Raw genomic sequence first — 11,433 nt, forward strand, 5'->3', positions numbered from 1 at the left:
GAGCGACCGGACACAGATCTCCTAAAATCTTTTTGGACTATCAAAAATGACCTAAGGAACAATAGTCCCCGCCTCGCCTTGACAATTTCTCATTTTTTGGTGTTTTAGGACCATAAAACTGGAATTTCGCCTAATTCCCAAATTTTAGTGTGCTATAGCTCACGCCGTCTATATGGTCCCGGGAGACCAGACCCGGATCGCCTAAATTTTTTTCATACCATCAAAAACAACTTAAGGAATAATAGTCACCGACTCGCTATGACTGTTCCTCGTTTTTTGGCGTTTTATGGCTATAAAACTGGAATTCCTCCATGAGCCCAGGCTAACGGCTCCGGATTGTCTAAATTTTTGTCAGACTATAAGAAGAATGAACTATGGAACAATAGTCACCACCTCACCATGATTATGTCTTGTTTTTGGTGTTTTAGGGTCATAAAATTGAAATTTCTCTTGATTCCCTAATTTTCATGTGCTATAGCCTGCGCCTTCTGCATGGGCCCGGGCGACCGGACCCAGATTCCCTAAAGTTTTGTTGAACCATCAAAAATGACCTAAGGAACAATAGTCACCACCTCTCCATGACCGTTCCTTATTATTTGGATTTTTAGGGCAATAGAACTGGAATTCCGTACGATTCCCAAATTTTCGTGTGCTATATATAGCCCACGCCTTTCGCATGGGCTCGGACGACCTGACCTAGGTTGCCTAAAATTTTTCTGGACCATCAAAACCGACCTAAGGAATAATAGTCACTGTCTCGCCATGATTGTAACTCATGTTTTGGTGTTTTAGGGCCATAAAATTGAATTTACACCTAATTCCTAGTTTTTCGTGTGCTATAACCCACTCCTTCTTCATGGGCCCGGGCGATCAGACCGAGCTCGCCTAAAATTTTCCCGGACAATAAAAAACAGCCTAACAAATAATAGTCACCACCTCGCCATGAAAGTGTCTCATTTTTGGAGTTTTTGGCCATAAAACTAGAATTCTAGCTGATTCTCCGATTTTCATGTGCTCTAACCCACACCTTCTTTATGGGCCAGAGCGACCGGATCGGATCGCTTAAAATTTTTCCAACCCATAAAAATGACCTAAAGAACAATTTTCACTACCTCGCCATGATCGTTACTGATGTTTTAGTGATTTAGGACCATAAAACTTGAATTTCGCCTGATTCCCAGATTTTCGTGTGCTATAACTCACTTCTTTTTCATGGGCCCAGGCGATCTGACACAGATTGCCTAAAATTTTGATGGACCATAAAAATCGACTTAAGGAACAACAGTCACCTCCTCACCATGTTAGTTCCGCATTTTCAGGCATTTTAGGGCCATAAAACTGGAATTTTGACTGATTCCCATATTTTTGTGTGATAGTTTACGCCTTCAGGATGGACCCCGATGACCAGACGCGGATCGACTTAAAATTTTGCTGACCATCAAAAACGATTTAAGGAACAATAGTCACAACCTCTCCATGAGTGTTCCTTATTTGTTTGGCATTTTAGGGCCATAAAACTGGAATTCCACCTGGTTCTTAGATTTTTATGTGCTATAGTCCACGCCTTCTGCATGAGCCCGGACGACCGGAGCTGGATCGCCTAAAATTTTGGGGAACCATAAAAAATAACCTAAGGAACAATAGTCACCTCCTCTCCATGACCCTTTCTCATTTTTTGGCATTTTAGGGCTATAAAACTGAAATTCTGCTTGATTCCCAGATTTTTGTGTGTTATATCCCACACCCTTTGCATGGTCCCGGGCGACCGAACCCATCTAAAATTTTGTCGGACCATCAAAAATGACCTAAGAAACAATAGTCACCGTCTCGCTAAGACCGTTCCTCATTTTTGGCATTTTAGGGCCATAAAACTTGAATTCCGCCGAATTTCCAGCTTTTCATGTGCTATAGCCCACCCCTTCTGCATGGGCCTAGGTGACCGGACCCGGATTGCCTAAAATTTTGTCGGACCCTCAAAAATGATCTAAGAAAGAATAGTCACCACCTCGCCATGACCGTTACTTACTTTTTGGCTTTTAGGGCCATAAAATTAGAATTTCGCCCGATTCCCAGATTTTCGTATGCTATAGATCACACCTTCTACATGGGCCCGGGCGAACGGACTCGGGTCACCTAAAAATTTTCCGAATCATACAAAATGACATAAGGAACAATAGTCACTGCCTCGCCATGACCGTTCCTTATTTGTGTTGTGTTTTTGGGCCATAAAACTTGAATCCTCCCATGATTCTCTTATTTTTGTGTGCTATAGCCCACGCCTTCTGCATGGGCATGGACAACAGGACCCATGTCGCCTAAACTTTTCCCAAACCATCAAAAACAACCTAAGGAACAATTGCCACCCCTCGCCATGATTGTTCCTCATTTTTTGGTGTTTTAAGGACAAAAAAATGGAATTCTACATGATCGGACTCGGATCGCCTAAAAATTTGCTAGACGACCAAAAATAACCTAAGAAACAGCAGTCACCTCCTCTCCATGACCATTCCTCATTCTTTAGCGTTTTAGGGCCATAAAATTGGAATTCCGCCGAATCCTAGATTTTCATGTGCTATTACACACGCCTTCTGCATGGGTCCGGGCGGCCGAACCCGGATCGCCTAAAATTTTGTCTGCCCATCAAAAATGATTTAAGGAATAATAGTCACCACCTCGCCATGACCGTTACTCATTTTTTGGCGTTTTAGGGCCATAAAAATGGAATTCCGATCGATTCCCAAATTTTTATGTGCTATAACCCACCCCTTCTTCATGGTCCCGGGAGACTGGACTCGGATCACCTAAACTTTTTCCGGACCATCAAGAATGACCTAAGGAAGTTACCTCCTCTCCATGACCGTTCCTCATTTTTTTACGTTTTAGGGCCATAAAACTAGAATTACGCCTGATTTCTAGATTTTCATGTGCTATAGCCCATGCCTTCTGTATGGGCCCGGAAGAACGAACCTGGATCGCCTAAAATTTTGCTGGACCATCAAAACTGACCTATTGGTTATTAGGTCGTTCTTGGTGGGCCCAAAGAATTTGAGGCGATTCGGGGTCAGTTGCCCAAATTCATGCATATGGTATGGACTATAACACACGATAATTCATGCATATCGTCCTGAATTCCTATTTTATGGCGCTAAAAGCCAAAAAGAAGCAATGACAATTGTTCATTAGGTCATTTTTATGGGCCCGCAAACTTTAGGAGATTCAGGGTCGGTTGCCCGAATTCATGCAGATGAAGTGGACGATAACACAATAAAATATGGGAATTGTCCTGAATTCCTGTTTTATGGCCCTTAAATGCAAAAAAGCGAGGAATGATCATGGTAGAACGATGATTATTATTCATTGGGTCATTTTTATGGGCTCTCCAAATATTAGGAGATCAAGACCAGTCGTCCGAATTTATGCAGATGGAGTGGACTATAGCACAGAAAAATATGGAAATCGTACTGAATTTCGATTTTATGACCCTAAAATGCCAAAAAAATGAAGAACGATCAAGGTGAAACAATGAATATTGTTCATTAGGTCGTTTTTATGGGCTTGTAAAATTATAGGAGATTCGGGGTCGGTCGCCTAAATTCATGCAGATGGCGTGGACTATAGCAAACAAAAATCTGGAAATCATCCTAAAATCTTGTTTTATGGACCTAAAAAGCCAAAAGAACGAGGAACGGTTATGGCAAAGCAATGAATATTATTTATTAGGTTACGTTTTTACTGGCCCGCAAAATTTTAGGAGATTCAGGACCGGTCACCAGAATTCATGCAGATGATGTGGACTATAGCATACAAAAATCTAGATTCTTCTTTTAAGGCCCTAAATGCCAAAAACCAAGGAACGATCACCGCGAATCAATGACTATTGTTCATTAGGTTATGTTTTTGGGTTTGCAAAATTTTAGGACATTCGGGATCGGTCAACCGGATTCATGCAGTTGGCATGGACTATGGTACACGAAAATATGGGGATCGTCCTGAATTCCTGTTTTATGGCCCTAAAATGCCAAAGAGCGAGGAATGCTCATGGCAAAGCAATGAATATTGTTCATTAGGTCTTTTTTTTATCCCGCAAAATTTTAGGAAATTCGAGGTCGGTCGACCGAATTCATGCACATGGCATGAACAATAGCACACGAAAATATGAGAATCGTCTTGGATTCCTATTTTATGGCTCTAAAACGCCAAAAATGAGGAACGGTCATGGCAAAGCAATGAATATTATTTATTAAGTTATTTTTTATGGGCCCACAAAAGTTTGGGAGATTCGGAAACGGTCGCCCGAATTCATGCACGTGGTGCAGGGTGTAGTATGAGTACAACCAACTCACCAAGTAACAATAATAAATAAGGAACTGAAGATAGTGATGAGCTACACAATTATAGTACACTTTCAGTAATTCTAGCAAAGAATAGAGATGCTTTCAAATCCAACAGTTTAAGTCAAATAAATTTTATATAGTTCAAGTTCATGTGATCCAGATATAAAATCTTTCACAGAATTTCACAACAATAACAGACAGCAACTAAGTGCAACAACAAATGAAAAGCAAGTACAGCCTCTCAGGGCAACACTCACTCAACTCGTCACAACAGCTCAACCACTCGGCTCTTAGCTCTCAACACTCACACTCAATGGGTACCCGCGCTCACTGGGGGTGTACAGACTCCGGAGGGGCTCTTACAGCCCAAGCTCTATAATCCGCACGTACAACTCACGTGCTGCACGGATAACTCACGTGCTATAGTATCAATATCTGGATCCGCACGGATAACTCACTTGCTGCACGGGCAACTCACGTGCTATAGTATAATATCTAGATCCGCACGGACAATATCTGGATCCACACGGATAACCGCTGTAATAATATCTAGATCCGCACGGACAACTCACGTGTTGCACGGACAACTCACGTGCTATAATATAATATCTGGATCCACACGGACAACTCACGTGCTATAGTATAATATCTCACAATCAGGCCCTCGGCCTCACTCAGTCATAAATCTCTCCAGTCTTTCGGGGTCTCAGTAATCATGAAATCAACCCAAACAACAATGATATGATATATCAACAATAAAAACAGAGACTGGGTTAAAATAAACAAGTAAATTGTGACTAGGTACAAAACAACAATTAAGCAGATAGTTCAACATGTACACGACCTCTATGGGTCCCAACAGTACCAACATATAGCCTAAACATGGTTTCTAACATGATTTACAGTTAAATCTCTACAACACATAGAGAGCATATAGCTAACAACAAGTTATTAAACTTTACAGTTTCCACGGGACGAACCAAGTCACAATCCCCCCGGTGCATGCCCACACGCCCGTCACCTAGCATTTGCGTCACCTCCAAAATAATCACATGACACAAAAATCCGAGGTTTCATACCCTCAGGACCAGATTTATAACTATTACTTACCTCAAACCGTGAAATTCTTACTCCGATAAACCTTTGCCTCGTGAATTGGCCTCCAAATGCCTCGAATCTAGCCACAAATAATTCGATTCAGTCAATAAAATTTATTGAAATTAATTCCATAAGAAAATGCTAATTTTCCATAAACTCCGAAATTTAGCTCAAAAATTGCCCGTAGGGCCCACGTCTCGGAACCGGACAAAATTTACAAAATCCGAATACCCATTCCAATACGAGTTCAACCATACTAATTTTATCAAATTCCGATAATAACTTGACCTCCAAATCTTAAATTTTCTTTTTTGGAAGATTTTACAAAAATCTTGATTTCTTCCATTTAAATCCGAAATAAATGATGAATATAATCATATAATCATGAGGTATAATCACTTTCGGATATAGAACACTTACCCTTATCCATATGGTGAAAATCGCCTCAAACATCGCTTAAATCCGAGTTCCATAGCTCCAAATATGTTAAAAATGGTTGAAACCTCAAAATATAGCTATTGCCCAAGTATTTACTCTTCGTGACCGCAAAAAATGCTTATCGATCGCGAATCACAAAATTTTTCAGCCCCAAAATTGCTCTTCGCGATCGCAGAAAACCAATCGCGATCGCGAAGAACAAAATCCCTAACTCTTCTAGATAGCCTCTAGTATAATGGTCATAACATTTTGTACAAAACTCCAAATTACAAATAGTTTAATTTTCTGAAAACTAGACATCAAGTTCTATAATTTTTATTTGTTGCTCATCTCCCAATTCCTTATAAATTACTAGATATAAGCTAACAAAGTCAGCCCTGTGCAATAGAAATTTCTAAACTTTTCCCAGACAGCCTATAGTTTATCTACCATAACTTTTGGTACACAACTCCAAATGACAAATAGTTAACATTTCTGAAAACTAGACATCAAGAACTACAATTTTTATTTTTGGATTATCTCCGAATTCCTTATAGATTACGAGATGTAAGCTTCCAAAGTCGGGTCAGTACAACAGATATTTTGTTCTATGCGATCACTAAAGAGCTTCCGCGATCGCGATTCACAAGGCCCCAAACTGTTGTTTGCTCTTCGCGAACGCGACGAAATGTTCGCGATCGCGATGCAGACCTCTGTAGGCAGAAACTAGCAATTAAAAATGGCCTAGAAATGGTCTGCAACCACCCAAAAACTCACCCGAGCCCAAGCCCCTCAGGACCTCAACCAAATATACCAACAAGTTCTAAAATATCATACGAACTTAGTCGAAGCCTCAAATCACATCAAACAACACAAAAACCATGAATCGCACCTCAATTCAAGTCTAATGAACTTTGAACTTTCTAATTCTATATCTTGTGCCGAAATACATCAAATCAATTCGGAATGAGTTCAAATTTTGCACACAAGTCATAAATGACATAACGAAGCTATTCAAATTTCCAGAATCGGATTCCGACCTCGATATCAAAAAATTAACCCTCCCCCCCTCCCCCGGTCAAACTTCCCAAAATTTAACTTTCAGCATTTCAAGCTTAATTCTACTACGGACCTTCAAATAATTTTTCAGACACGCTCGTAAGTCCAAAATTACCATACGGAGCTATTTGAATCATCAGAATTAAATTTCGAGGCCGTTTACACATAAGTCAATATCCGATCAACTATTTCAACTTAAGCTTCCAACATGAAAATTCATTCTTCCAAGCTAACTCTTAAATACCTTGAAACTAAAATCGATAATTCACACAAGTCATAATACATCGTAGGAAGTTATTCAAGATTTCAAATAGTTGAAAGGGGCGTAAATGCTCAAAACGACCGGTCGGGTCGTTACACTTGCCAGCCTAAATACTAAAAACTTGTAAAGGCACTGATAAAACGAATAATTGTACTCTCATCGTTAGGGGTGTTCATGGTTCGGTTTGAGTTGGTTTTTCCCTAAAATGAAACCAAACCAAGTAAGTCGATTTTTCAAAATATTGGAACCAAACCAATTAAGAAGCTTTTTTATCGATTCAGTTTGATTTGGTTTTTGTTGGTTTTTCAGTTTTTTCAGTTATTCATCGGTTTTTTCTTATATATGAGACATACACTACCAAACACATATTCAAACGACTATATTTTCAATGTAACACTATCAAATCAATTGCTCTTTGAGAAATCTATCATTTACCAAGATATATTGATGATAATTGAATCAAATAGTGATGAATGATTAAAATACTCAATTAAAATTTATTATTTATAACATGAAATAAATTCTTGTACTTTGCAAAAGAAAACTACCAATCAAACTAGAATGTAAAGGCAAAAAAATAGATTATTATAATAGCAAAGAACTAGACTAAAAATATAAATGACTAATATGTACCATAAAATTTTAGAAATATTATATAAAACTATACATATATATAGGTGTAATAATAAATTTAAATAGCTACTTTTATAGTCGGTTTGGTTCGGGTTTTTTTTTTTTTTTATTAAACCAAAACCAAACCAAATTTGACCGGTTTTTAAAATTCAAAACTAAAACCAAACCAAACCTAAAAAGTATCGGTTTTTTTGGTCGATTTGGTTCGATTTTTTAAATTTTTATGAATACCCCTGCTCATCGTATTAAAATCTCGGGTCCTCATCAGGTCATATATGTTGGTTACCACTTAACTATTCCACTGATTCTCAGTGCCCTCCACTTTTTGACACGACTTTCGACTTTAATACAATACCTAGAAGGTGGCCAGGTGTTACAAATTAATATAGAAAATAATCTAAGGATAAATATGAGAATTATTTCATCTCGTATTTTATTGAAATGTTTACCAATTAATAGTGTAAATATAGTTTTGATGATCTGATGGTGTAAAAAAATACATACACAACTTACAGTGTATATAAATTTAACTCTAACAAATAACCATAACATGACAAGGATTCTTATTTCTTACTATACACAAATGCCTTAAATGCCTAAAAATTTTCACCCTTAAATAAAAAATACAACCAAGTTTTTAACTACAACAAGAACAAAACCCATGTGCTAGTAATGACCTACAGTAATTAATTTTGTAACACATTTCTCATTTTGGAAGCCAATTCACCTAGTGCTTTTGTAGAGGAACCATTTTCACCAAGTACTTTGGCAGCTTCATCTTTTAAATCTCTCATTTTGCTGCGTACTCCTTTTCCTTCTTCACCTTCCATCAATCCTCTTACCACTTCAGCAATTTTCTCTCTTCCCACGACGCCATTCTCACTTGTTTTCGGCCTCAATGCCACTTTTAGATCCTCGTTTAGTATTATTGCATTCATTCTTTGTTCTGCATATAACAGCCAAGCAATAAGTGGAATGCCATGGACCACACTCTCTAATATCGAGTTCCATCCACAGTGAGTCAAGAACCCGCCTATCGAGCCATGGCTAAGGATTTGGGCTTGTGCGGCCCAATTAGGTATTATCAATCCTTGTCCTTTGGTCCTTTCCAAGAACCCTTGTGGTAAAAAATCAAAAGGGTTACTTGAAGTTTGGACATTGAAGTAAGTGGCATTAGCAATTCTATCATTTGGGCATCTAATAACCCATAAAAATCTTTGATCACTCATTTCTAATCCCATTGCAAGTTCAATTAGCTGCTCATGTGAGAGAGTCCCACCACTTCCAAAGGAGATGTACAAAACAGAGTTACATGGCTGCTCATCTAGCCATTTCAAACATTCTAACTCCTCAGGGTTACTGCTTACATCCATATGTATAAGCGGTCCAACTGCATAAACCGGTGGCTTATCTGCAGAGGCGATGTACCGTATAATTAGTCAATAGGTTCAACTGATCTTAGTGTATTTGAGAGGGAGCATAAGTATAGATTCCCTATGTTTTATTTTATGTAGCTAAATTCGGAATACGAGAGTCACCGTACGTTCATCTTTTATGTGAACTCGGATATATAATAAATACTTTAAATTTGTTGAAACAAATTTAAATGAGAATTACTTTAAAAGCGACGATTTAAGTCAAAAAAGTTAATAAATCAAGATATTTAAAAATATTAAAAATTCATGGTCAATGTGTCTAAATACTCCTTTCGTTTTAATGTATGTGAAGATATATAACTAGACAAGGTTTAAGGAAAAAATAAAGATTTTTTGAACTTGTAATTTAAAGCATGTCATAAAATTTGTATATTTGTGTGGGTATAAAAATATTTTATTAGAGGTAAAATGAAAAAGTTTAAATTATATTATTTTTAAATTTAGGAAAAGCTTATTTCTTTTTAGAAAGATTAAAAAAGAGTTACCATACGTTCAATTTTTTATGTAGACTCGGACATAGATAGTTTAAATTTGTTGAAATAAATTTAAATCAAAATTATTTAAAAGCATATATCTAAGTCAAAATAGTTAATAAATCAAGATATATAAAAATATGTAAAAGTCATGGTCAATGAAATATTCTCTAAATACTTCTTTTGTTTTAATGTATGTGAGGATATTTGATGGGCAAGAGAGTTTAAGAAAAACATAAAAGAATTTGAACTTACACATAAGTGGAAGTAAAGGAACTTAGAGAGTATATGCAAAATAAATCACCAAAAAATTAAGAAGTAACATTATTAAATTCTGAACTCATAATTCTAAAAGCATAATGAATTCTGTGTTAAAAATATAAATAACAATTACAACATATCCAATATAATTTCACTAGACTAGTATGTACGTAGATCATATCCCTATCATGTGAAGGTAGAGAGACTGTTTTTAATATACCCTCGGCTCAAGAAAAGCATAAGCACAATAGTTATGGGGAAGAAACGATGGTGTGGAAGCCATGAAAACGAAGCAGTAAAGATAACAAGATCATATGTTAAAAATATCAATCCATCAAATTAAACTCTAAATTATATATCTCTTCTTACCTGGTTCTTCCTCATGCAAAGCTTTAATGGCACCTGGTTCCAAGTCCTTAAAACTATTCACCACTATTCCCTCCGCCATTTTATACCTCTTAGTATGATGAAGCAGCCATTTGTAAGCATCATTCTTCCTATCCTGAACCGGGTCGAGAAGCTCCTTCGGTTCAATAGGAACACAACCCGGAATCCGAACCGGTTCTTTCAACTCTCTATATAAGAGAACCTTAATTTGATAGTATTTTATAGGGGTAAGATTGCGTACATTCAACCTTAATTTGATAGTACAAGAAAGTTAGTTTTATTTTAACATTAAAAATGATAATAATGATCATGCTTTTGGTTTCTATTTTGATTCACTAGTCGCTACATTAAGGTGTGAGGTTCATTTTATTTTGCTGAAGTAGACTATTATAATTCTTCAATTACCTAATAGCAATACCTGTTCAACCATTGTCACAAATTAAAGCATGTGCTTACAATCATAAGTGCATATTATACGTGAATGCGTTGCTTAGTTCTGATGTAATGATATGTGGTAGAGGTACATAATAACACAAAACATATTCTTATTAATATTAATAAAGTGTATGTAGTATTTTTTTTAAAGACTCAAAGGTGAGTCTTGCATTTCAACGTAGCGAACTGTTGCATATAGCTTTCTCTTGTATACCAATAATCTTTATATAGGTTCTTATTGTTATACATATAATCATGAATGGTGATATTTTATGGTCCCAATTTACTTTGATAGATTATGACATTGATTGAGAATAAGACATCATATTCAAGTCCTGGTGATTCATGATGATAAGAGTTGGGTTTGAGTCCCAATTCATTATAGCGCCTAACATGCCTTTATATTGGTAATGCATTGGGTTTGAGTCCTACTGTACCATATTGATGATATAATGATGAATAAAGAAAAATAATATATTTTTCATGAAAAGTCATGAAGATTGTCCCACTTTATCTGCTCCATTCTTGAAGTGAATGTGGTAGCGGCGCATAATAAGTCTAAATGAAGACAAGTGGTTGACCAATAAACGTGGGCGTTCCAATGATCAAAATAATAATAGTCATCACTATGATTATAA

General features: G+C 36.9%; 1 protein-coding gene across 1 annotated transcript; it reads right to left on the minus strand.

Moving 5' to 3' along the window:
• Positions 1 to 8,420: 8,420 nt before the first annotated feature.
• LOC107763711 (hydroquinone glucosyltransferase-like) lies at positions 8,421 to 10,790 on the minus strand. The gene is made up of 3 exons (XM_016582203.2): positions 10,779 to 10,790; positions 10,343 to 10,562; positions 8,421 to 9,214 (listed from the first exon to the last, which is right to left on the minus strand). The coding sequence occupies exons 1-3, from the start codon at positions 10,788 to 10,790 to the stop codon at positions 8,490 to 8,492; spliced, it is 957 nt and encodes a 318-aa protein (XP_016437689.1). The 3' UTR covers positions 8,421 to 8,489.
• Between the last annotated feature and the right edge of the window lie 643 nt (positions 10,791 to 11,433).

Source organism: Nicotiana tabacum, chromosome 13 (genome assembly GCF_000715075.1).
Source record: "Nicotiana tabacum cultivar K326 chromosome 13, ASM71507v2, whole genome shotgun sequence".
Taxonomy (NCBI): domain Eukaryota; kingdom Viridiplantae; phylum Streptophyta; class Magnoliopsida; order Solanales; family Solanaceae; genus Nicotiana; species Nicotiana tabacum.

Coding starts and splice junctions, on each gene's coding strand:
- LOC107763711 (XM_016582203.2), bottom strand. Junction 9,215..10,342: donor TTTGCATGAGGAAGAACCAG/GTAAGAAGAGAT, acceptor TCGCCTCTGCAG/ATAAGCCACCGGTTTATGCA.